Genomic DNA, 26,991 nt, shown 5'->3' with positions numbered 1-26,991 from the left:
CTTTCGGTTTTCAATTTCACACTGTGTTTACATGGATTTTTCACATTTGGAGGGGTGGGATACGGTTACTTAATGAATGAATCGGTTTTTTTATTCAAGTCAATTTATTTTATTTCCAAAAAAAATTTTATCGAACATTTTCCGCATTGATTTTTCAATTTTAGCCCTTCTCTTCGCTCGGTAGATATTGCATGTAGTTTCCGAGTGGATAATTGTAGGGTTCGCACGAGCCAGGAGCACCCGGGAGGCCAGTTTTACCGGGCATGCCTGTAAACACACATTTACTTCATGTTCAATTACGAAAAAAAAAGCGAGAGGATTTAAATTTTTTTTTTAAACTGACAAGACATGTTGCGGGTACCGCAGTTAATTATCAGTAATATTATATCTTAAATAAGTATAGTTAAATATTATATCTTAAATAAATACGGAGTAAAAACCCCCAAAGTTAACAGCTTATGAGACAAAAGGGAAAAGGCTTAGCCGGCTCCTCCAACGGACCCCCACCAGAATAGATATTACATCAATAGCAATACTCGAACGAGAGTCGGTCTAACTGGAGGGCACAATACCATAGAACACCAATAAAAAGTCACAATGAAAAGGAAGAATGCGACAGTCCCTTTTATGAACGAACGTAGGAGGCGACGGATGTATGCATTTGATTACCGAAAGTCGGAAAATTTCGACGAGACCGCTCTACGAGGCACTAACAACAAACAGACGCTGAGGAAAATACAGAAAACCAATAAATTATCTAAATCCCCTGTTTTATTCACCCGGACAGTCAAAAACGCATCTCATTAATTGAGTTAAAAAGATCTCCAAAAAACTAACACGGAGAGCCAAAAGGAAAGGGCTTATTTAATCCCTCCAATAAAACCCCAGGAGGCTACATGTTGCATCACTACCAGTACTAGAGCACCGTCCTAACGCAGGGGACCTCGTACCGTAGAATTTCCACAAAACTCACAATAAAAAGGTACCCGTTCATGACCAAAGGTAGGAGGCGGCAGTAGGTAAATCTGATTATCGAAAAAATGGAGAAATCCGACGAAACTGTCCTACGAGACACTGACAGAAAACAGGAACACCAATGAAATACCGACATCCTATGAAATCCTATGAAAAGAAATAATAATTTAAATTCCCCCCGTCTTATGCACCCCAGTAATAAAAATGCGGATGCAACCGTGGGTCCCCCAAAGAAAACGGCCCACGCTCGAAATCATAAAAGCCTAAGCCCATCACTGACAGATAGCTGAGTGCACTGCACCGCTGGATCCTCAAAAAGGGGAGATCGAAAGGCAGGTAATACCTGTGGACCATTCAGTTATTTCGTATTTTCTGAAAACCAAAAGACACTTCTAATTTATGACCGTACGGACCCCTCTTTAGATTACCTTAACCATGCCACCCTTTACACCTTCAGAAGGCTGATGCCGGCAGATTCGTATATAAGGTAGTGATTTTGAACATTCCTTCTTCATTCCAAAACTGAATTTTGTGACGGTCACTTCGCACCATGTTACTTTAAACGAAATTTAAACTTTGACTCTGTTCACTGTCTTCCAAATTTTTATCTAAGACAGTCTTTGCATCATCGTGAAGCTCGGACTCTTCGTGACGACTTATCTCTGGTAGCGTTCAGCCACTCACTATACTAGCGTGGCCATCTTGAACCGAGATTTGACTGTTTACTTTGACTCCACCTTTTATTCAGTGAGTCTTCAGTCAGTTGTTATACTAATTTCTTCATCAACCCTGCCCGGCAATTTCTTCGAAACCAACTATACGAGTGGATCTTTCCAAGTCGAGACCTGGCTATTCTTTGCACACCGACTTCAACGAGCCCTTTCACACTCACTAGCCAAGTCAGTCATCTGTGCTGAGCCACAGTCCTGAATCCACCGAGTCATTGAGCATTGTCTAGGAGATTATCCACTCCCAAGACTCCAGTTCTGTGGACCATACTTGGGATTCCTTCAACCTTGTGAAATTGATGAGATCAAATATCAATTTCGACCCTTCAACAACACCATCGACCTTGGACAGTAAAATTTGCCACGATTTTCTATAGGTAATTTTCTCCAACTTTTCTCTGCGTGTGGAACGAGAAAGAAGGATTTTCAACATTTGTAGTTACCTGGGCGTCCCGACTTGCCCCTGTCCCCTGGAGCCCCTGGTGGACCGTCCTCCCCTTGAGGCCCTAGAACAATATGAGATTGTAACAACTTCTCGCAAACTGTAATAGCATCGAAATGAGTTTTTCAAACTTTTAGGATCGGTGGAACTCATTCTGAGCTTCAAAAAAATCCATCACATATTCAGTAATTTCTGCACACCTATCATTTCCTATTTTTGATTTTCGATGAATAATATCTCGTTTGAGGATTTATGAAAATGTGGAAAAAAAGAATTTTTCTTTTCGTAAATATTTCAAAGTTAGGAAATTTACCTGGGAGACCTCTGGGGCCCGGCGGCCCCTCGACACTGAGCCCCTCCCCCCCTCTTTCCCCTTTATCGCCTTTCTCCCCTGGAGCCCCTGCCGACCCGTGCACACCTGGCGATCCAGGTAAACCGCTGAATCCCCGTTCGCCAGGAGGCCCTTGTTTACCTACAATAAAACAATTTCTGTCAAATATCAACGATCGATAACACCATCAGTCGATAAAACAGGACGGCTGTAAAATATTTACCTGGAGGGCCGGGAAGACCTGATGCTCCGGGAAGTCCGTATTTCGAGAAAATTGGTTCTGGCATAAATTCATGAATTTCTTCTAAAAATAGCGGAAAATAAAACAATTTGGAAATAAAATCTACGGTTTATGAAATTTTGCAGCTTCATAGTTTCTGCTTAATTCGTTATTAAGATACATCCCAAGACAATCAGATCCAAAGGTTCGTATGGATTTCCGAAAAAAATTCTAAATAACTTAACTTATTGCACTCTCATAAGTTATTGAGTTTTTCTATTCTCATGTGTTGTTGATGCACGCAACAATAACTGTTTGAATCAAATAAGAAATTATTTGTTAATTAACCCCTGTTTGACCTATAACTCGCGTGTTAAGAGCCCGCATTTCATTACTTATCATCTCTGAAACTGTGTAGTACAGCTAGTTAGCATATTTTTTAATAGCTGGGGACTATTAAACATTATCTATGAAAAACATAGAACAATCTTATGAAAAATGTGTTTTCTAGGGACATACCTTAACCTCAATAATTAACGAAAGAAAGAATCAAGGTACTTCAGTTAATTTTTGGGGCGGATATTGGAAGGAATTATTTCGATAAGATGATTAAATGATTTACAGGTCTCGTCACTGAGAATCTCATTATCCTGATTCTACTGACGTTTTCTGTGCAATGCAATACTTTCCAACGGACATTTTCTATTGAAAAAAACACGCAGTAAAGCTGCGGACGTTTTCAATAGAATCGAACATTTTGAACGTACAAAAAAGGATGGTTAATCTATCAAGCGGAGAACAGACAACAGTTGAGAAGAAAAATAAAATTGACTAAATAAACTATTCATGTTACAAATTATGTTTCTCATCAAATTAGAAGTATTTTGGCGTACTTTTCCGGTTTCAAAAACAATAGTTAAAGAAAATCATAGATAATGGAGGACTTGTGACTGCAGTGGTAACAGTCGAATTTTTATCGGGCAACATCGCACGCTTCGGCTAGTAGTGGGGTTGTAACAGTGAGATGAATGTTTGTGTGTGTTGTACGTGTCGATATGCTTCCAGCACTGAATTATCGTCACCGACTTTACCGACCTCGATCAGCTGTTGTGCGGTGTTGTCGCGTTGCTCGACGCGTAATGGCGGTCAAATTTTTTTTTAGAGGAATTCGGAAATCAATCGAAGATATCACGCCCGTATGGACCGGTCCCCTACTTGTTCTCGCCGGCCATAGATTCTCCATTGTCTAAAGTAAATGGCTTGTGGTTTTTTTTCAATATCTTGAGTGTCTAACCCATGCAACATCTCGATCAAAGTTCACACGGTCATGTTTTTTCCCTGAGCGTAATGTTATAAGAAATGATTTTCAGACATTAATTTCTCACTAGAATGCCCCGATGGAAGGATTAAGATTATTACTAACGTGTGGCTCAAATATGAACCTGTTATATGAGACAATATCAAAATTATGGTGAATAATGTGGGATTTAGCTAAACATCCTTAATTTCCCTCAAGTAAAATATCAAGTAAAATTCCCTCAAGTAAAATTTGGGGGTACAATTCCAAATGTATCCCGAGTGGAAATTAAAATCAGGATAGAATGAGACTGACCAGTAAAAACGGACTTTGATCAGTTTTGGATCAGAAATGGAACGCTTGTTTGGATCCATGCCTGGTTAAAATTCTAGGATCCGATCTTTCTGAACAGTACCAGATCCTATACGGATCTAGTCGAGATTTGACTGATCAGAATAGGATCACAATTCACTTCGCCGCATTGGATCCAGATATTCCATTCAGAATCTCACCAGATCCTGATCCGAAAGTCTAATCAATAAATTGTGTTCAGTATTGGACCTAAAACTGATCTAGATCCAAGCTAACTGAGTGAAATTTCTACTCGGGGTCTTCCGCTCCATAAAATATTCTCATGTGGAACATATAGCTGTTCGGTAGAGCTAATGTTTTTTCTCAGCGCATGGGTGGTTATGAATAAGTCCTTCAACATTCCTTTTTAGTATTCATAGAATAATATTTTGCAAACCTCTCAAAACTCGTCTGCAAATACTGCGAACCTCCTCCTCACTAATGATCCCTTCGTTTCCGGAAAAGCCAGGCTCCCCAGGCATTCCAGGAAGTCCCATAGGTCCTTGAATACCTGGCTCCCCCCTCGTCCCCGGCGGGCCCTGTTCATTAAGTGATAAAATTCCGACAACTTATTACTCCCGAGAACTCCCAACTAGGAAATCGATATGACAGAAATATGTTCGATAGAAGATCTAAATTACCCTTAACCCAGTGTCGCCTTTTATACCTGGGTATCCATCCCTTCCCGGAAGACCTGGCTCCCCCTTTTGTCCTGTCCGGCCGGGACTGCCTGACACTAAACCCGGTATACCTGGAGAAATTTGTGAGTTATATTGTGAAGAAAACGGAAAATGTGGTTGTCACATACTCTTTCCTTTCCTTGAATTTTCATTTTCATGAGAATTTACTAAATTCTGTGAAAGCGACTACACGTGTCCAAAAATTTAGTGGAAATATTTAGCGCTTTCTCTAAGAAGTTCTATTGAATTCCTATTGAAATTCTATTTGAATCCTATTGAAAGATTCTATTTGTTTTTTACGTTAATGCATATTAAAAATTATGCAACGTTCGCTCGCGTTTTTAAATATATATTTGTTTCAAATAATTAGATGATAATAAATTGGCCCAGACGGTCTTCAGCAATTTTAATGGGGGTGATGAAGTCGAAAAAACATTGAAGAATTTTGTTTGTTTCATCACAATTTTGTTTGTTTAATTAGTTGAATCAGTTGCAACGGTCAAAAACTTCATCGAAAAATCGATATTTGGTTATAGAAAAATCAGCAACTATAGACATTTTTCTATCACCAAATATTGATTTTTCAACTCCATCACCCCCATTAAAATTACTGAAGATCGCCTGGGCCAATTTATTATCATCTAATTATTTGAAACAAACATCTCTTTAAGAACGCGAGCGAACGTTACATAATGTTTAATAGCATTCACGTAGAAAACAAATAGAATCTTTCAATGTCTTTCAATGTCTATAGTTGCTGATTTTTCTATATAATTTGTTCTATTGAGTTTTTTTACTGTAAGTATTTTTCGGCAAAATTCTTCCAAGCTTTTTTTCTTGAATTTCATTATTATTAAAACTTGAAAAGTTGACGTCCAAGAATTTCTATAAAGAAATAACAATCTATTGACGTTTTCTGTCAAATATCTCTTAACAAAATGACGCGGTAAAGTTGCATAATCTCCTGCAGAAATGGTTCAAAAAATCAGTAAAACTTTTTAATAGAATTTTCATAAAACATGAGACAGCGCTAGGGTTTCTGCTTGAATTTCTTTTCCATGCGACATGTGCGCACCATCTGGAGAAATACATCTGCACCCCAGTCCGCCCTTTCTTGTGTTTATTCTCGTAAATCTGTAGATATTTCCTCTTATCTGGCTTTTCCGGCTGTTATTTTCATTTGAGAATTTTCCACTCTTTACTCAGGTTACTTTACTTTAATCATTTTTTTTATTAATGTCGTGTCCTAATATGGTATACCATCGCGTCCTGGTTCTCCCTTTTGCCCGGGCAGCCCCATCGGCCCGATCGATCCCGGCTCTCCATGGAGTCCTGTCAAGCCTCTCAGTCCAGGCAAGCCCGTATCACCGCTGTCACCTTTTGCTCCAGGTATTCCAGGAAGCCCCGGAAAACCGCTCTCACCGCGTGCACCTAATTACCCAACATAATCATGCCATCAGCACACCGAGCCAATATCAATTCATCAGATGCTTATCAAAAATTACTGAAACCATCTCTAGAATTGATTCTCGCTCATCTGTGTGATTCGAATCTTATCTCTTGGACTATAAAGCTGTCTCCGAACGAATTGGAGGAATTGATTTAGTATCATTCGTCGATTAGGTGAATGTGAGGAATTCAGGTCAGCGATTATAATTGGGTGAGCGATTCAACCAATGAAGGTTGTAATTCAAGGACAGTTCAATGAGCTAGATTGACGAATGGCTTCAGATGAATGTTCCTTTGACCTTTTTCTCCGGGCTCGCCTTTATCTCCGAAACGCTTTCCATCCACGAACATGGGGCCCGGCAGTCCAGGGGGGCCCTATCATCAACAATCGTTTTATCAGCAATACCATTGTCTCTCAACGTCGACGGACTACTCACTTCATGATTGAGTGACACAGTGACTTCGAAATGGCGGAGATTCCACGTGATTATAGTGTTGGAAAACACTGGGAACAAGTTCCCAAACAAGCCTTGCTTGGGCCAAAAAATGGCTAGTTGAAAATAACCAAAGAATAAATTATTTGATTCGAATTTCTAAGTCTCAAACATGAATAATCGCTCTGCTTTCAACAACAGCGAAATATTTGGCTCAAGAGGCGAATCATTCACACGAGACGTGCCTATCCAGGATGAAAATATCTGTTATAGAGGGAAATTTATCATGAAATATTGGCAACACTATGGTTACCTTCTCACAAACTTGGAATTTTTCAACTTTTAAACCTTCTTCTTTTTTCTAAATTTATACCGAACAATTTATCACCAAAGTGTCAAGTCGTAATTAATTTTTTAATTTTTTTTTTTGAAAATTCAATTTCATTTAATTTTCAATTCATGTATTGTTTTTCCTTTTTTGTATTTTCTTATTATTTTTATCTCTTTTTTGGGATTCTACACCAGCAACGTCCTTGCCGTGAATCCTGAGGTTTGTTAAATGCCTCATTACTCGGTAAAAACAACGTAAATTCTGAATGTATACCGTTTATTGTGGGGAAATTTTTCCGGGGTATCATGAGAGACCTTTTTCTCGGGACTGGAACAAAGACGATCTTATGCGGGGGACCACCAGCGCCATAAAATAAACATTGGATACCTCGGCGACGCAGGCCAGAATTTTTCGTCTAAACAAATGACGAATGCAGCGTTGTAAATGACGAATACAGGGTTGACGATGAGGGATACGGCGTTGATGATCTCCACTGGGAAGTGGAGATCGAGTCAGTTTTTGCTCAGCAACGAGGGCGAGAGCACATCGAACTAACTTTATCGATTATTCCTTGAGATCATTAATTTATATTTGCATTCCACATTACTATTATTGTCAAGCAGTTTTATAATATACCACGAATTATTTTATAGTGAAATAGTTATTTTCATCACAAGGTCCACAAAGTATTTTCTGACGAATGTGGCTTTGTAAAATAATCACATTCGTCAGAAAATACTTTTGGACCGTGTGATGAATGCAATTTTTCGTCAGAAGGCCCGTAAACCGCGATAAAACCGAGCGAAGCGAGTTTACCGGGTCTTCTCATGAAAAGGATTATTTTAGTGAACTTATTCTAATACTCCCACACACCCTAAAAATATTTACTACATTATTGTGAATTCTTGAAGAATTCATGCCTCGAGAAGGGGAGGCGCAATATTGGAGATAATCCCCTACATCTATTTGAGCACCTATACCTATAAAGAAGGATGACTCATAGCGGTGGAATTTATACTGTGTAACCTAGCTCACAGAAAGGGACGATATCACACTTCGTAACTCCCAAACAAATTCGAGTTTATGTTACTCGAGTTTAAATCAAAGCAATCTTGTAACTTAAACTAAACTCGAATTTAAATTCGAGTTTAGTTTAAGTTACAAGATTGCTATTATATATTTATTATTATTTCATATAGGGATTCATTTCTTATCTGTAATTATTGAATAGCCGAAACGAAAAACTACTATCGCTTGTTTCGCATAAACGAATATTTTTTGGGAGCAAAATCTGTGTGGAAGTATCGAATAACGAAGAAATAGTGCTCGAAATGACATTTCTTGCTTGCACAGAGGATACAAATTTTTTTGGAAGTTGTAAATCAATTTTTGCAACCGAAATTTTACACCTCAGGACAGTCTTCAAATGGTCAACACCAAATTTTTTTTGTAATTTTGAATTAGCGATGTTTTGCGTTCAAACAAAACTTGTTTGGGAAATTCAATGACTTCAAATATCACGCAACATGATTTCATGACAGCAGCTGACTTGGAACTATTACGTCAATTCGACATGAATGCGTATTTCGGAAGCCATGATTTCACGTGCTTTTCATATTGATTTCAGAAGTGAGTAGCCCTTCACCGTAAAATACAATAGAACGTCTTACTCGTAATCCCGTAGTCCCTCGTACACCATCAGCTCCTGGAATTCCTGGGAATCCTCGTGGTCCAGAGTCTCCCCTGTCTCCTTTCTTCCCCACCATGCCAATTTCACCCTAACTTGAGAAAAAAAATCATGAAGGAACTGGGGACGGGTTTTCAGGTGTTGTCATGCAAATTATTAAACAACTCGATATTGCCCACTTTCTCGCCCTTCAGTCCATTGAGCCCCATGAGACCCGGTGGTCCAGGATACCCTGGAAATCCTCGAGGCCCCTAAAATTCGAAGTAGAAAAGAAACTGGTAATTCACATCCTTCACGCCTCTTCATCGGCTTTTGCGAGAGATCTGGACAGTCTCCGTTTGACTTTTGATGATTCTTATCGATCATAAGAAGGATTCACGCAAAATAAATAGTGCCTGACGAACTGGCTCTACACAAATTGTATCTTCAGTCGTAATTGTTCAAAGAGAGGTTGTCTTATGATTTATTCAGATAGGTTTATGGTCATTTCAAGGGAAATTATTTTATGTCATCCTCTACAATAAGTCGAGTTGATGATTTTTTTCCAACTTTTTTCACCGACCGTACACTTCACATCCGTCGAAAACGGGATTTTTGTCCCAGTGCTCTGATGTAATATAAACTCCAATTGGACAGTCTCGAAGGGCGTTGTCAAATTTATTGTCGACCGGTGTCAAATTAACTGAACGGTCTTTGTACCGGGAAGAAGAATTTGAGGGGGCGGATACTCACTTGCGTTCCGTTGGCGCCAGGAGGCCCTCCCGGACAGACGGTGTCACATGTTGTCCTCTTTTGCTCGTAAACTATCAACTTAGTTGAAATCGTTAGAAAAGTTGAGGAGGATATGTGTTCATTCTTTGAGAATGGAGGACTTACCGGAAGCTCGTCGCATCGTTCTCGTTCGGGTTTCGTCGGGTCGCAGTCGACGATCATCCATTGGAGATCGATCTGGAAAATGTGAAGTTTATCATTTGCTCCGTGAAAATTGTAAGTGTTTATTGGACAAAGATATACACTACTCAATATCATTCACTTGATAAAACCGGTGCCTCATACAATTCTCTGTAGAGTGAATGTATTTACCCGAAAGACATACAAATGTCTCACGAGAACAATTACTATTACGAAACTTATCACTTTTTGACGGAAACTTCGTTTTTTGTCCCCCCAGTAAATTGATTTGACACAACAAAACATTTCTTCAGGGGAACATATCATTTTTCGTCAAGACTAATTTTTCTCTCAGTGCCCAGAAGAGGACAAAGCTAACTTGAATGGATTATTCTGAAAATTATTTTCTCGTGTCTGAAGGATCATCTGATTTGGTTCGATCTTTCAAGTTCTCGTTCTGTCCATCGTGCAAGAAATTTGCCATTTCAACTGAAATGATGAACAATTGTTGGTGGATGGACATAAAAGAAGCCGACACACTTCAGAGAACTCATCAGATCTCTCGGAATTCCGACAAATGATCATTTGGGTCATCTGAACGTCCGAGGGAAATTATTGATTGAGCGACTTCGCGATTTCTATCATTCCAGCCACGTAGTTCATCATGATAACGTGATCAATGAATCTGATTAGCATGTGGGTCATGTGTCAGTGGGAGATTGAGGAAAATCTCAGGAGGCTTACCGGCACTGTCTGAGGATATGTAACCGTCCGGGATATGGTTATTTGTCCATCGATGTCTATTGGCCACCAACTACGCAATTTCATTGATCCTAGGAGATTGCAGTCCACGTAGAGGTCGGCTTTCTCCTGGAATACGGCGACTTGAAGCTTGTGCCATTGCTTGGTGTCAAAAATCTGGAATCGGAGAAGATGGAATTGTCTCCATACCTTTATAAATCTGGCAAGATTTTTGTTCGGGCAACGCTGGAAGGTCATAAGGGTTCGGAGGGTTGTATGAGGATATATAGGGTCTCATGAGGGCTTATGGGGGTCATATCCAGCTCATATGGAGGTGTTAGCCATTTAGGTATTCTAAGCTTAGAAGGGCTTCAGGAATTCCGACAAATGCTGATATGGGGTGGGACAGAAATATAATTGGACCCTTCAGAACGCCTCATCCTTGAAAACATTTGACCCTTGAGAATATCTGATCCTCAACACATCTGCCCCACTTCAGCGGACAAGAGAACAGATGATGAAAGTAGTCGCCTACTGAATGATTATCGTTTCATCTTACATTGGCATTATCAAACTTGAAGGTCTGCGGATGCTTGTCATAACTTCCAATAGTTAAATCCAGCGTCCGTCCTTTAGGATTTAATTCGATGGAAAATTCCGGAATACGCTGACGATTTGATATCTGAAAAATATGCCACGCCACACGTGGTGTTCTCCAAGTTCTAAATATGCTCGTGAAGCTGAATTCCTGCGGCAATCCGATCGGAAATAGTCGTCTGAAATAGTTATTCATATCGATGAGTCATCGGAATTCACAAGTTGTGACGTTTACTTTGATCAATAAATTCTTCAGGATTTCCAAGTAGGTCAAGCATTTTTTTCTGGGTGAAATCCTCTTCAGAGTTTACAGAATAGACCGAGAGTATTTTTTAGGCGTAATATCAACCTCAGTTTCCGAACATTTTTTTCGCGAAAAGGATTTTTGAAAAAATAAAATTTTGACACATTGTCGTCCAAAAGAGCTGTCTACTCCCACCTTCAATCCAATAGTTCATAGTCTTAAAGCGCTTTCTTGTGCACATAACCGTATATGACTTTGATCGTTATGCTCTCTAGTTTTTTTTTCGACATTAAAAAATATAAGTTACCGGGCAGATAGTTGCAAACAATCAAATTAAAAACTTTTTAACTGGTACGGCGACCATATTGGCTGGTTTGAATCCGCGCGTCTTGCAACGATCCGCACAGGTGACTACTAGGACCGAGTGAGTTAATTATAATGTTTTAGTGGCTCTGGCTGATTAGGACTGGGGTCCACAGTCTTACGGCCGTTACTTGGACCGAATATACGAGGTTATATGGAACACATGTGCAATATTACCGTATGATCATTAGACGTTAGACCAACCAAGTGTGACATTGAATAAAATATTGGTTACAATATTCATTGAAGAATTTCCCGAAAAAAATGTATTCATCAATGAAAAATCAGAAAAAGTATGGGGACGGCAAGATTTTCGGCAGAACTGAAATGTTGCTTTAAAAAAGTTGCTAACTTGTACAAAGTACTTGGATATCCTTGATCAATTTCTCAAGAACTACCTTGTGGAGAGCGTCAGGTTGGCATCCCTGTCAATACGATATGCGGTCTGCATGCGAGTGGTGCCCCTGACACGACTGATGCCCGGATATTGTTTCTCAGTGAAATCCAATCTGTAACGGCTGATGACATCGAATAACGTCTGAAGATCGTCCTCTCCCGGTTTATAACCCACACATGGTACGCCGTAATATTCGGATTTTTTTTCTTCTAAAATAATTATTTTCAAATTTTTCAAAAATATTTCCTTAGCATTATTAGTTTTTATTTGGATCAATACGATGCCGACATAGCAGATCTAGATTTTATTTTATAAGGGAGTCGTAAACAATCACTATATCCAGATAATAAATAATGTTATCCGGGTTATGGGACACGTCGAGTGGAGCGGATGTTTTTTTAACATTACCAAGAGCTGTAAAACGCGTCAAGCACATACTCATGAATTCTTTGGAATTTTCCTCTTCGACGTTCAATTCAGCGAGGGCGAGCTCGAGGCAACTACACTTCTTTCCCTTTTGAGTGTAATTGGGGCTTGAAAACAGTATCACTACTTTTCATATGAAAGTTTAGAATTTTTTTAAACTCACGTGCAATTGATTGTCTTATGTGTGCGACAAGATTGACCGTTACGAGTAAACAAAATTTCCAGTGGTATCTGTAATGAGAAAGAATACTCAACTGGTGGGGAATTTTTTTCAACATTTCAGGTATGAAAAAAAAATCATGGAAAGACCTAGCGAGTTCGATAAAATATTCTATTGGAGTTCTGTTGAAGATTCTCTTAGTTTCGGCTGATACTATTAAAAAATTCTGTAGCTTGTCTGCGCGTTTTTTTTTCAATAGAAATGTTCAATGAAACATATTCTATAGAAAAAATCGATAGAATTCAATTTTTTTATAAAACTTATTCTATTGAGATATTTTCTATAGCAACTTTTCAGCTTAAATTCCCTAAGATTTTTTAAAATGGAAAGAGAAAAAAATTAAGTGAAAAGACACTTGAAAAATCCATATCGAGGAATTTCTACAGAAAAAGTTGCACAGAAAGATGAAATTCTACTGGTTTTTTTCAAATCAAGGGGAGATAATTATATCGGAAAAATATTTCTCATAAAATTCCAACTGTAATCACAAATTCCATAACTTCGCCACTTCATGTATATTCGATTCTATCGTACATTGAGATGCGAAGTGAATCAATGAACATTCCTGATATATTTATTCCCCTTCACTACTCCTATAGTCAAGTTTTTTCATACACCGAATTCTTCGTGAATTATTACATACCTATTTCGCGATGTCTGAACGTAAATTCTTATCACCAATGCATACGTCATAACTTACAGATATGTTACTGCAATGAATATGCGCACACGGATTTCAGTTGTCAATTAGGTAATGCGTTACAATATACGACTATATTTCGACATTCTTGGCATTCTCAATGCTCTGCTCTCCCATTTCATTGATTATTTTGAAAAGATGAGATAACGTAAAAAAACATCACATCCCTGCTGAAAGGGGAATTTTGTAGAACGAATTTTTACGGCTTGATGGCTTACTCGACTTAGCGGCTCGGATGCTCCCATAGAGGTGGCAGCCTGTTACATAACGCCTGGTAAAGGCGTGGTAAAGATATTCTACGTACGATCCAAGTGCTATAACGAACTCAGAATTTTAAGAATTCACTGAACAAACATTGCATTTTATCATCATTATCATGGAGAAAACAGCTAAAATAAAGAAAAAAAATGAATTCGATCCTGCCAGGATTCGAACCTGGAATCTTCTGATCCGTAGTCAGACGCGTTGTCCGTTGCGCCACAGGACCCAATGCCATACCGGAGTCTAAAAAAACTTTTAGCCTACGCATGCCGCCGGCCTCAAATTTCCGGAAATTTAGTCAAACAAAGGAGGCATTTATGTGAAAAACAGTTCTGAGAACTCGTGAGTCATCATAAATCAGCAAAAATAAGAATACTATTTAGTCAGAAACTACGATTTTGAACGAAAAAAAAAAAACTTACAGACTTTGTAATGACGTCATAGTCTATTAATAAGAATGACATCTGCGTGAATCACGTGATGATGTAAGATTCCGAGGAGAGAGGGAATACCTGGAAATGAGAATGAATAATATATTGACAGAGTATTGTAATATCACTCGCGCATAAAGCGTCCATCAGAAAAGTCAGTAAGAACAATCTAGAATTCAGTGTCGGCCAGAGTGGAGAAAATAATACCCCCGACATAACAATTACCCGGACGCTAGCGTATGGGGGATTTGAAATACCCAGCCGTCTTTGAATTATTAGAATTTAATATAATTATTCCCTTTGAGAAATCCACCCTCCGTCAAAGAGGAGAAATTCCCGGCATGGTGTTGATCGTTTGTCGTCATAGTTGTATCGATCTACAAGAAAGAAGGAAAAACTTTTCGCAAAAAAAAAATCACGTTTGTCCTTCGATCAGGAAAATTTGCAACTAACAGCAATTTGTGTATCAACCTCCTTTATTTCGCATTCAATAGGGGTTAAAGTTTCAAGTGACATACGGAGTAACTATCGATCGTCACATCTCCAGGTTCGTAATGATAGTTTCAGTTATGGTCTTTTGAATATAACTCCCACCAATGAGAATCTGCTCAATTTCAGAAGGGATATTAAATATTCCCTGGAGGTTATGATCCCCACATTAACTGGAATGATAACTATCAAGAAAGCTAATATTAAACTTGCAGTTACAAAAACACACGAAGACATCCTCTATTACAACAATCTCGAGTTCCTTGAAATTTTCTTCTTCGAATCTTCTTCTTTCGAACTGTAATTCAATGCCATAGCTGGAATTCCAATATTGCGATAAAAGTTCCACCCCCGTTCAACTTCCCGTTGACTATACTTTAAAATAAGAAGATTTCACCATTTTTCTTTTATATCAGAAACTAGAGTTAATTGGTAGTCCTTAACTTCTGTATTTTCCCCAATCACACCGTGATTAACCCGCTAGTAGGCGCGCGGCTCCACCAGCATTCTTGAGGCGCGCGATGAGAGAATCTCTCACCAGCTTCTAGTAAGAATGAAGCTAAATATCATCACCGGCTGCGCTGGTCGGAGTTCAGCGGAAGAAAATACTTTTTATTCTACTCAACCCTGATCGATAGGCGACTTTTATCACTACCAAAGTCAACTGGACGAGTTCCTTGAGGCATTAAAAAAATTTCAGCAAAATATTTGCACTTTTATGGTATATTTCCTATGGAGTGAAAATTTTTGGGAGAGAAAGTCTCACAGCGCCAACTGTCGGGTTCACTCAATCATGCTTCCCACGATGTAGAATATCATATTAAACACGGGATACACCGAACAATTCACCGTATATGGATGAATTTTGATCCCACAGCAACTATCCCTACTCCCTGCATCCAATCCTCAGGAAACCCTCAGCAATACCTGGGTCTCGGCTCATTGGTCGATGCGGATGGCTCAAGTGTGCGTGATTGGTTGGCGCATTCTGTTGTGAGGCTGAAGCCTGGTGGCCCACGAGGCCAAGGATATTGCGCTCGGTATTCTGGCGCTTCCGCTCGTCAGACACTGGCAGTAGCCGCTGGGAGGAAGTCGTGTGCACACCTCAGGTGATGATCGAGGGGTGAACATCTCTATTATTTTCATCTACTGAGATCATGTATCAGCACATTAACAAAGGGGAAGTGATTTCTTCATCGATATTGGGTATCCGGGGTTACTAATCTCAAAAATCCCAACAAATATTTTCCGTTTACTTATTTCCTTCTTGGACCGCATCTTCTAATAGTGAATAAAGTTCTCGTCAGAGGTGATAGTTTCTCGCTGACACGTACAAAGTAACCGAATACCATGCCTAGTTGCAATGGAATAACAGACGTGATCGTATTTCCATCGTTTTCGAAGATTAAGGATTCCACATATAACGAAGCCTGTAAGTTTCATATTATCATTCAACAAAACTGGCTTTATTCTCATTGTTGTATGCACTGTTGTTCCGCCTTTATTTGAGATTTTTATGTGGGGTTTCAACTATGAGAGTTCCAGTCGTATTTATGGAAGATAAACATCGATAAGTCCCAACCAATCACTTTGCTTTTATTATTTTCACACTATAAAGATCGATAAGGGACTCATTGTGCCAATGTTGTGACTTGGATTTCCGAGAAATTTTAGTGATGAATGCGAGTGGGAGGTGAAGAGGGAACGAGTCTGGACAAAGGAGAGTGAGGGAGGGATAGGAGTATTTCGTGGAATATAGACGAGCGCAGACGTGACTCAACCGGCACCGACTCGCCCCCATACAAAGGCGAATGAGTTATTATTGTTTTCGTTATTCAATACTAAATATTATTATTATGTCGTCGTAATCTTCTTATTTCTGGAAAGCAGAGGCTATTTCTTGATATTCCATACATATATTGACAAATATTGAATTATTGAATGGTTCGCCGTCAAGTTTCTCGTGGATTATTTTATTTTTCCCTTTCTTTTTCTTACTCCTCGTATTATTTTTGTCTCAACATATTTGTTTCATTTGCATATAATACTATGTGGATTATATTGGCTCACGATGAGACACGTGTCTGTCGAGCCAGAATGTTCTTTATAATGATGCATCTAATGTATACAACTGGTGGTGTGATCGCAGCCGACATGTGGTAAACTGAGTGAAGGGGGAGAGAATAAATGAACGAAAAAATTTTTTTTCACAGAATGTAAAAAAGAACAACTACTTCTCACTAGATTGTTCGAGCAAATTTCAGTTCTACTCGTAATCATTAATTTATCTGTCTTTTTGTAATTCTGCAAGTTATCGAAATTTTTTTCTTCAACAATATTGCATGTAAAAATATGATATACCCGTTTTGTTTAATCAAGTTACGATATCCTTATCATGAACTCCGAGAGATAATGCCATGGGAAGGAGCAGTTTATGAAAAGCACACACATCTAAAAAATGTTTTCTGAGAAGCGTCTTTTTTGTTAGTAGACGATAAGCCATATCCGGTATTGCGATAAGATAGATATTATCTGGTAGCTAGTAAGGGCAATTTTTCCGCTGAAAAAAAAACGGACGTACCATCCATTTTGTTCTGTTTCATTTAGACGATTGCACGAGAGAAGACGACAAAATGGCGCCACGTTTCTGTTCAGTGGGAGATCTCAGCCGTTATCATCTGAGAGCACCAAAACAGAGACGTTTTGAGTCATCAGTTGACGCAGCAACGGTCAGTAATAAGATCGACTTTCTACGGTGTATGGGACTGGCTCTGTCAACACCGCAAGAAGGATTCGTCTGTGAATTGTGCCAGCAAGTTCAGTGCTTTTGTGATATGAGAACAAGCCCAGTGGATTTTATAACTATGAAAGATCAACACGAATCCCTCGGTATTTCAGTCAAACCTTGCAGGGTTTTGATCGCCGGTGATGAGTGCAAAGTGTGTAAAAAACTTTTTAAATGCGAGACTGATGTGCGGGATCACATGAAGAAGCGACACAAGCACCGGCTGAAGGTGACTCTCAAACTCAATAACGAGACTGTGAGCACAAAATGGATAAAACGAAGTCACCTCAAACGCCGTCGAAGTCATTCAGACAACAGTGATGGTTATCGGCACGAGGGGTATCAAAAGTCCGTTGAAAATACCTTCGAGAACAGTCTCGAATCGCGACTTGGGCGAGAAGACTCTAGTAGTAAAATCCGTAAAACTGACAGTGCAAAGCCTCAGGATGATCGTCCCTGCTCAGCACCATCACTCGGTGTCTCTTTTGATCTGCCTCTCTGTCAGAGCAGCAGTTGTCGTTGTTGTGTCAGGAATATTGTCAATCCGTGGGACGACAACAACAACAATTGTTCGCAGTCTTACTTACCTGGATCTTCCAGAGTTGCTACTGTGCGTCAGAAGAGTTCATCAGCAAGCGCTGTATCCTGCCAAACACCGGAATGGCTTGACAAGTCCACGACTTGGATAGAGAGGGTAGAGGATAGGGACGTCATAACGCTGGACGACGCGGAAGATATCAGCAACGACATCACTGAGATTCCAGTGGAGCCCCCCTGCTATGATCTCGAAGTGGACTCCAACTATCAATCTGACGACGAGGTGGAGAAGGTCCTGGAGGTCAGGAATAATCAGGCACCCTTCATCACTATTAAACGCGAGTCCAACGACTCGGGAAAGAACCTGAGGATCTCTGATGCCATCAGGGACTTGATGTCAGCTGAGAACAGTTTGAGCTGTCATGAGCACGAGGATTCTGAGCTTCGGACTCATGATTTCTACAAGAATCTGGACAAGACGATGGAAAACGACGATGACGAGGAAAACAACTTCACCCTTCGCTTCGACGATGACGAAGAGAGTTGTACGTTTGTTATTAAAGATAATGTAGGTAATAAAGAGTATTCGAAAGGTTTCTCTGGCGATTTTTTTGAAGACACCCATTTAGACGTGGCTGTAGATCATCACGACGCGTTGGAACAGTCATCGAGATTTTGGCATTCGTCGACGAAAAATGTTGAACGCTTCTCGTCGTTTGATGGGCCAATCGAATACATCGGCAATCGCAACTCGATGGTTGCTGTTAAGGAGGAATTGAATCTGGATCATTACTTGTTTCATCGTGAATGAAGGATGTCAGTGCAGTGTTTTGAAGTTTTGAGTTTTAACTTTAAGTATTAGTATCTAATCACCAAAAAGGAGATGTGATATATGATTAAGTTTAGAAACTTTATTTCTTTGAAAAATGGAACCAAATGATGAAGACTTTGTTGTTATTTGATAGTTTTTTTTTTCTACTGCAGGTGTGGTAATTCAGAGAAAATAAGACTACAGATGGTGATTATTATGGTCAATATAAGATATTGATGTTTAGGTTTAAAAGATTCTGTTTTATCGGCTGCTGATGAATCTTGGTGTCAATCTGCTTTTCGATAGGTTCACGTCGTCCGTGTAATTGATGGATTATTCATGTCAAAAGCTATTTTTCATCGTCATTCATAGTAGCTTATATCGATCAATAAATATAAATTTTTCTATGGTGTTTTAATTGTCTCGTTTTATTTTGATTTTTAGCTTAGGTTTTAGTTGAATTGTTGTGATTTTTACTCACGTGCTGGGTGACTTAGACTCACGAATTCTTGACTCTTAACGCTATTTTCGATGCTAACACTAGGGAGTTAACTAGTGCACTGTGGTAATAAGTTTCCAGAGAGTTTGTTTGACCGCAACTGTCCACTCGACAATGAGCACGCGGGTCTTGATGGCATCGAGAATGATAGGGGGAAAAGCAAAAGACTTGAGATTAATAACGCAATTTGCAGATGTTTAGCCATTCCACTTTTGCTCGGTGCATTCTACTCGGGTTTTTGTTGACTCAAATGGTATTTAGCTGATCGAGTTAACAGGGTCTAAATGCTTTTGCAGAGGGATTCGAGTTTTTGTGTTGATTGGACGTAACGGCAATTTACGCTTGGTCGCGATGTTTTATTGAGGGCTAGAGGGAGTGATGTAAAGGTAATAAAGGTTGAGTTTATGTCAGGGAAAACGTTTTTTTTTCGTGTCATTGAATAGATGAAACCGATGTGATTGAATTTCCGGAGCAATTCGATGTTTTCAGTGTCAAGTTTGAAGAGAGCACGGGTTGCGTTGATGAAACCCTCGGGCGGATTTTGGGAAGAAATATTTTTGAGGGCGGGGGATCAATTGAATTTTTTGTCATGTTTTTTTTGTTGGAGGGTATAGTTTAGGAAAAAGCCAGGAATTTTATTGGAAATTGCGATGATTTTCCCAGCGTTTTTGTCAGTGAAAATATTTACTGTTTTGTCAGTGTAAATATTTAATTTCAAAAATGTAAAAAGTCGTGAACCATTCATAACAAAAATTTCTTTTGCAGAGGGATTCAGGTTTTTGTGTCGATTGGACGGAACTCCAATTTGAATTGATGAAACCCTCGGGCGAATTTCGGGAATAAATATTTTTGAAGGCGAGGGATTAGTCGAATTTTTTAGCATCTTTTTTTTATTGGATAGGATCATTTATGAGAAAAAGACGGGGAATTTTAAAAATGTAAAAAATCTTGAAACATTTATGACAACAATTCCTTTTCCAGAGGGATTCAGGTTTTTGTGTTGATTGGACGTAACTCCAATTTATTGGCAGTCGCTTGGTCGCGATGATTTATTAGGGCTTAAGGGGAATGGTATAAAAGTTGAGCTCATATCAAGGGAAACGGATTTTTCGTGTCAATTAATGGGTAAAACTGATGAAGTGATTGAATTTGAGACGTAATTCGATATTTTCAGTCTCGAGTTTGACGGGCGCACGGGTTGAATGGATGACACTCTTTGGGGATAAATATATTTCAGGGCGAGGGATCAATTGAATTTTTTGTAGTTTTTTTTGTTGACTGGAATTGTTTATGAAAAACCTCGGAATTTTATTGGAAATTGCGAAACTTCCAGGTTTTTGTCAATAAAGAAATTCGATAAAAATATACTGACTTGAAAAATAACATAAATATGTAATAAATCTTGAAAAACTCATGATGAGAAATTTCTTCACAAAATTTCAACATATTAATTTGCAAATGAAAATCAAAATTTATTGGTTTTTTCCTATTGAATCTTTCTACATAAAAAAACCATGTGAAGGAGTTTTTATTGAATTTTTTCACGATTTTCTATCCCTCTCGATATTTAGCGGCCGTGAATACGGTGGGTAGACAGAATCGATTAGGCACCTAGTAGCGCCGTCCGAGACGAGCTGGTCTTCATTACATAGAGAATGCGGGAAAGGGTGGAGGGTGTATAAAATACATAGTGGAATGATTGTCTTGCAAAAAATGGGGTCTTCGTTATTTAGTATTTCACTTGCGTAAGACCTGATGACGTAAGTTGGGAATCGCGCAGGGGATGCGTAATATCTAATTCAATGAGATATTCATTACCATCTTTTGCTATTTTGTTGTGAAATAGGGGAACTAGAGGCGTATGTTTGACATTGGGAATGAATATTTCAGTTGAATCTATGGGAGAACGCGATACGCGGTAGCGCATCGGCCAAAGAAAAATTTTGACTCTGATTGTACAAAACCCGCCGATCGCTGTCGTATTTCTATACACGAAGCAACTACCCCCTCTACTACCTCCGAATCATATCCATTAAAAAGAATGCAAACGACAAGCTGCATGAAAAATACTCTTAGTTATATTATATAAATCGGCCACAAGATTCTCATTGATGGAACTATTTTTTTGTTCATAGCAACGGGTTCATATCCACATTTTCGCATTTCACATTGTTGTACCCAGCGTGGGGGGTACTTATAATTATAGTAGGTTCTAGGCTTAAAGGGATAAATCCCACCAATGGTTTATCGGCATTTAAATATGAGAATTTATTACATGATTATAATTACTGTGTCATCTGACTGATTACAAAAAGTTTACGACTTTTGTACGCGTCGGAGTCCAATTCAGGTCTGATCTGTGCAGACCCAACCGTCTCTTAAATAATACAATGATTGTTTACATTTCATCACTTGGTCAGCATAATCCAGTTATACTGGCAAGTGTCACGCTGACAATGCTGTATGTCCACATATTAAACAATAACGCAATTGACCAAATCTGGGCCATAACAACATTATCTCCCATCATACGACCACAGGCACCAAGGAGGGGCTCGAGACTGCAAGGAGAGAGCTCAGCTCGGCTCCTAGTACTGGCTCAATCTTTTTTAAAAATTTTTTAAATTTAAAATTTTTTTTTAATTCTTAAATTTTCTTAAATTTTTTCAATTGAGAGTTCAGGTATTTATGGCGTGGTCAGGGGTAAAAAAAAAGTCAAGAAATTGATGATTTTGTTTTCATACATTTTTCGATTTTTTCAAAACTCCTATGCAAAATATCAGATAGCCTAGGAGAATGGGTGAAACGAGGATTTTTCTAAAAAATACATTTTAACACGGGCTCCTATCACGATTCGGAAAAAAAAAAATTAAAAATAGAAAAAAAGTCGCCATTTTCCTGAAATTTCACACTTGGGTGGAGTTTTCATGGAGGAACATAAAAAAAATAATTCAAGTGACCTAGGACAATAGTTTAGAAGGGATAATTAAAAAACTCATGAAAGATAGGAATTCTGCATGCGTTATTTGGAATAGCGTTATTTGGGTAAGCGCGGAAAATAGGAATGGAGTTGTGATGATACATTTCGCTATGGGAAGGAACATAAGAGCTGAGTGAATCAGTGCTGCCAATTTGTACCTCGAACGGCACGACGTCACTTTTTCTATCCATATTTATTATTTTCCAATTATCCAAAGGACAAACTAGAAAAATAAAAGAAGGCTTGAAATATGTGGGAAAAAAATAGAAAAGTTTTGAAAAAAATAGTTCGAACACAAAAATGGTCGAGATATATTGAAAATTTGTAATTGAAATATCGTTTTTTTGTTCAGCGATTGGTTTTCTGCGAGAGAACAATAGATTCCCCTCCATCTCACCTCCTACATGTCCACCCCACCATAAATACCTTATTGTGGCGTTCCATAATACACCTACAATTTAGAATAAACATGTAAGATTCTGGCTGCTAATTAAAATTATCGAGTCACACTCGTGTATTAAAATTGTGTGGGGATCGATTCAATACATCTTGGTACAGAGCAATTTATTCAAAAATCTTTTTTTCTAAAAAGTCACACATCATCATTTTATCGATTATTTTCGCCTCAGTTGCCTATACTCGACTTGTTTCAATTTCCTCCCTGTTAATGTTGATCACCTCGCTCACTTCATCATCCCCCATCAAAAAGAAGCATTGACATGCGAAAGATTAGCCATCGAACAGACCCTCAAAGACCTCGAGCTTTTACCCAAAATTGCCCGGAGATTTGGCCCCACTACATCCCACCATCTCCCCAGGTCCCCAAGAGAAAATCAATACATTTCAGACATAATACACGTTTACTATAGTACAACACAGAGAACTGTGGACAATCGAAATCCTTAATTAGCTATTATTGTCATGGGATCGTTGAATTTTCCGAAAACTCTCGAGGCAATCGGCGACGGAAGTGAAGGTATCCCCCTGGGAGTTTTCGAGGACTCGCTCGAGGGATGCATAAAGTGTCTCCAACTGATGACAAGTCCAGCCGTCTGTGTACTCCACTGTTCGATCCAGTAGGTCCTGCACCTGTAGCTCTGTGAGATCCTCGATTGAATTGAGTCTGCTGTCTCCGGACACTCTATGGCGTTTTGAGGTGGTACCCTCGCCTGAGGCACTGTGTACTCGCTTCAGACCATTTCCTGATGAAGATAGGAAGGGTTTGGGGGATTCAATAGGGGTCGGGAAGGAGTTTAAGGGATTTCGTGTGGAATATCTTTGGATTTAGTGATTGTCTGGGAGGTGACGGGCACGGAGAGAAATATTCAATAAAAATTACGTATTTTTTCTGTAATTTTAGAGCGAAATGTGGTTGTAGGAAATTTTACGGAACCGTCACGGAATTTTTCCAGAACGTTTTGTGATTTTTATCTGAATCTCCTGTGAAAGATTACGATAGAGGAGGATGTGCCTGTACCGCTCAGCGGGTAATACCGCACGCCCGATTTTCTCCGCAACCATCAACGCAAAAATTTCTTTTTGTTCCTGATCATGAAGAATTTGATGATAGGATGTGATTGTCGGAAAAATTTCACTTTATTTACCACTTTAAATATGAAAAAACACGTAACGAAGTTTTGAGGTCTTTACAGTGCAAAATTTGTGGACTTTTAATTAAAGTTTTTGATAGTTTCAAACGCGGAATTCTCATATTAAACTGTGGTTATTCGATTCGTGGTACTTTCACGCGTAATTTGAGACCAATTCGAACTCAAAACTCCACTCATGTCAATAATTATCAACAATTTTGTTGACGCTGAGCGGAGCAGGTAATACCGCTCATAGGATCGGCCACGTAGTTGCTCGACAGCACTCGAGTACAGGTTAGGTTGCGGCGCGAGCGATACACGCAAAACCCTATGAGCGGCATTGGAATCGAGCCGAGTGGTATTACCCGACGGCGGGTAGTACCGCTCAATAGGCTCTCTCTTTTATTTTCAATCAATTTTGTGGATTCTAAGGAGAATTAGGCGTCTACACTTCGAGAATAACGAGTTCAATAGTTAAAGAAGTCTCACAAATACGTTTTTTATACTCAAGTTGAAATATAAAATATAAAACTGGCATTTCCCCTTAGGTGGGCGGTACAGGCACACCCTCCCCTACCGTTACTTAAATTTTCTGAGTCGATTGCGTAATCGATGAGCGAAATGTGAGTTCTGTCATTTTTACTGAACATTTCTCTCCGTGGGGTGAGTGGTTGCAGAGGGGACTGTTATTTTTTTTTCGCCACTTCTAAAAACTTTTGGCTGTTATTTTTTTCTGTATATTCTTTTCTGAATTTGTCATCATGTGACAGTTCTACTGTAATGTCAAGGAGTTTCCTCACTGAAAATTCATTCACTGAAAACTTTTCTCTCTAGTTCCTCAAATGGTCTCAAATCACCATCATCAAGCTCATCTCGACATAATTTACGTGTATTAGCCGCATGCCCCGAACTCGTCGTCTGAACCGCGCTCAATTTCGTCCTAGCTTTCCCCTCCGCCCGTCTCCTCGTCACGGGTGCCTCAATGATCTCCACCTCCTTCGGCCTTCTGAGCTCTGCTTTCGGTTTTGTCGGCCCGAGAACTTGAACAAAGTCCACTGTAACCCCAAGTGCATCAGAAACAATAAAGTTTAGTCCATCCCAATGCAAAATATTCAGTAGTAATACCACTAGTGCTTCAAAATTATCGGATATTTTCCGATAGCTTCATTGCCCAGAAACGATTGTGTCAAATTTTGCAGGTTTACAAGCCCGAGTGGGAATATTGTCACAGCCATACATTTACAACCCACTTTTTTGTTTATCGGTCACACGGAATATTAAACGTGAAATGCGTTGAAAGATGAGAATCATTTGAAAAGCTACTAGTGAATTTCCGTCGGAAATTTTAGAAATTTCCGAAATAAAACTGTTTGACAGCCTCAAATACTGCGCTCTGATTGGCTGATATCCGAGTGAGAAAAATAATCATTGAAAACGAGTGGGAAATTTCTTTTGTCTTCACATAGTATACACAGAGAAAAGTTGAATAAAAATTATCTTGAAAATCGCGGTAAATTTTACTTACTAATAGTTTTTTATCGACAAATGGTAAATTTTTCAGTTTCCGCACAAATTACTCTCACGTTTAGTAAATTTTTCTGAGTCAACGGAGAAAAATCCACTATTCGTCTCCCACTTTGCCCCGATTTAGGGTGAAAAAGATCTAGAAATGCATTCTGCTTCACAGAAATATTTATTCTATTGCACGTACGAAAAAATTTAATATCAAACATAGCGAATTCGCTAGAAAATTCTATTGGAATTGTATTGGATTTCTATGCAATGGTTCTAGGATAAATGTTCCTCGGAAAAATGTTTCCCATATTTTCTTCTTTCACGGCGATTCCCGCTTTAATCGTTATTTCATCAAATATTACAGAATCTCAGATGTTTATTCCAAGTTTTACGCATATTATGGAACGCCACATTGACTCTCAATTGAAAAAATTATAAAGACGCGAATATCGCGAAAACTTTTTGTCACTCGTACCATAAAAGAATAAAGATATTTTTTAAAAATCTCGCAAATAAATTCAAGACAAAATTGAGGATCAACCGTAAGAGGATCTGTTCGAAATGTTGTCAGATTTTCCATGGACTTTCGTGAAGATCTGTTGAAAATAGGCTAGTCTCTCCACAGGTCCCGGCGACGAAACCTCGAACATCTCGCTCTGATGAACATCGAACAGCTCCAGTATCTGTCAGAACGTCAACAACAGCCTGATGAATAATGCCGGATGTAAAAAATAAAATGAATGCGAAATTTCATGTTTTCAGACCTCCACAGGTATGGTATCAGTGCTACAGTTGACGGTCGAGAGGAAGAGCATGTGAACAGATCGATCCAGTCCCTTCATAAGGGAGGTGAAAACAACACGTGCCGCTTCGCCAACCAGATCCCACCACGCGAGTATATCCGGTACGTAAAGCAGGGAGGGAAGGGTATGCCGCGCTGTTTTCACCTTCTGTGTGGGAAAATCAATTGAATTATTCGTACGAAATTTTGTGATGAATACGTGTCATGACGCGGATAGCATATCTTTTCCAAAAAAAGAATTGTTCCCTCGAAATCATAAGTATTTAGTGGACAAAGATATGAGGCATTCCACGTCAAATGAGTCCATCGTTGACCCTCACCCTCTTGAAAATTGATGGCGATTGGGGGGGGGGGGGTGAAAAACTATCTCTCAAATTTTTTCAGATTTTTTCGCTAGCCCAGTTTGGAGATTTGATTTTTTTCTTGTTTTCTCGTTTTTTTCCAATAACTCGAGTTCTATTCATCCGATTTTGATCTATTAAGGGTCACAATTTTTCATTTTTTATTGTCTATAAGAATATTTTTAGTAAATTTTTTTTTCGATCTTTAGATGCTCATAATAACGCATTTTCGAAAAAAAAGTTGAAACAGTTGGATTTTGCAAATTATGTCACTTTTGATTTGTTTCATTTTTTTCAGTGTACTTATACTCAAAACGAGTATTTTGAGCCATCATACAAGTGGGGGATCCTCCTGGATCTATTTTATTTTCAATTTTTTCTTTTCGAAATTTTGCAAATTTGGACAAAACACCCCAAAACGACTTCGATTATGTACCGAAAAAATAT

The 26,991-nt window shown here is 38.9% G+C and overlaps 3 protein-coding genes and 1 non-coding gene across 7 annotated transcripts in view; 1 reads left to right on the top strand and 3 right to left on the bottom strand.

Moving 5' to 3' along the window:
* Window positions 1–19,236, top strand: part of LOC107041792 — a 61,786-nt gene extending 42,550 nt beyond the window's left edge. Inside the window, exons 1-2 of one of the 2 annotated variants that reach the window (XM_015262539.1) lie at window positions 15,763–16,117; window positions 17,293–19,236. In XM_015262539.1, the coding sequence (XP_015118025.1) occupies window positions 16,036–16,117; window positions 17,293–18,818 (1,608 nt within the window). In that variant the 5' untranslated portion in view covers window positions 15,763–16,035 and the 3' untranslated portion in view covers window positions 18,819–19,236. Of the gene's footprint in view, window positions 1–15,762; window positions 16,118–17,292 lie in introns of those variants that run through there. The other variant, XM_015262540.1, reaches the window with a different exon arrangement.
* Window positions 139–19,396, bottom strand: LOC107041791 (collagen alpha-1(IX) chain). Of its 3 annotated transcripts, XM_015262537.1 has the most exons (18): window positions 19,300–19,396; window positions 14,188–14,277; window positions 12,748–12,815; window positions 12,160–12,367; window positions 11,117–11,333; window positions 10,561–10,734; window positions 9,802–9,873; window positions 9,658–9,735; window positions 9,105–9,176; window positions 8,909–9,016; window positions 6,773–6,848; window positions 6,285–6,455; window positions 4,986–5,095; window positions 4,742–4,883; window positions 2,700–2,780; window positions 2,459–2,617; window positions 2,147–2,209; window positions 139–267 (listed from the first exon to the last, which is right to left on the bottom strand). In XM_015262537.1, exons 2-18 carry the CDS (start codon window positions 14,205–14,207, stop codon window positions 161–163), a joined length of 1,926 nt encoding a protein of 641 aa, XP_015118023.1. In that variant the 5' UTR covers window positions 14,208–14,277; window positions 19,300–19,396; the 3' UTR covers window positions 139–160. The 3 variants fall into 3 exon arrangements, with proteins under 3 accessions (XP_015118023.1, XP_015118022.1, XP_015118024.1); XM_015262536.1 differs by lacking the exons at window positions 14,188–14,277; window positions 19,300–19,396 and adding an exon at window positions 13,448–13,529; XM_015262538.1 differs by lacking the exons at window positions 139–267; window positions 14,188–14,277; window positions 19,300–19,396 and adding exons at window positions 1,994–2,074; window positions 13,448–13,529.
* On the bottom strand, window positions 13,919–13,991 carry Trnar-acg. The gene has a single exon. It is a non-coding gene; the product is annotated as a tRNA-Arg (tRNA).
* A 3,742-nt stretch (window positions 19,397–23,138) lies between the features above and the next one.
* The window catches only part of LOC107041755 (ATPase family AAA domain-containing protein 2), a 13,779-nt gene continuing 9,926 nt past the window's right edge, over window positions 23,139–26,991 (bottom strand). Inside the window, exons 6-9 of the mRNA XM_015262482.2 lie at window positions 26,166–26,351; window positions 25,943–26,084; window positions 24,774–24,941; window positions 23,139–23,499 (exon numbers count right to left, since the gene is read on the bottom strand). Coding sequence (XP_015117968.1) covers window positions 23,204–23,499; window positions 24,774–24,941; window positions 25,943–26,084; window positions 26,166–26,351 — 792 coding nt within the window. The 3' untranslated portion in view covers window positions 23,139–23,203. The remainder of the gene's footprint in view (window positions 23,500–24,773; window positions 24,942–25,942; window positions 26,085–26,165; window positions 26,352–26,991) is intronic.

The sequence above is a fragment of the Diachasma alloeum genome, unplaced genomic scaffold (genome assembly GCF_001412515.2).
Source record: "Diachasma alloeum isolate Michigan unplaced genomic scaffold, Dall2.0 Dall_scaffold_00379, whole genome shotgun sequence".
NCBI classification, from domain to species: domain Eukaryota; kingdom Metazoa; phylum Arthropoda; class Insecta; order Hymenoptera; family Braconidae; genus Diachasma; species Diachasma alloeum.
The sequence above is the reverse complement of the archived record's forward strand: the minus strand, read 5'-3'. Positions and strand labels throughout refer to the sequence as shown.

What these genes read in the sequence shown, in the direction of transcription:
- LOC107041791 (XM_015262536.1), bottom strand. Translation starts at nt 13,497, where the DNA reads ATGACGTATGCATTGGTGATAAGAATTTACGTTCAGACATCGCGAAAT. An exon ending in GTTCAGACATCGCGAAATAG is followed by an intron (nt 12,816 to 13,447) that starts GTATGTAATAAT and finishes TTCTCATTACAG; the next exon opens with ATACCACTGGAAATTTTGTT. An exon ending in AAGGCGACACTGGGTTAAGG is followed by an intron (nt 4,884 to 4,985) that starts GTAATTTAGATC and finishes CTTAATGAACAG; the next exon opens with GGCCCGCCGGGGACGAGGGG.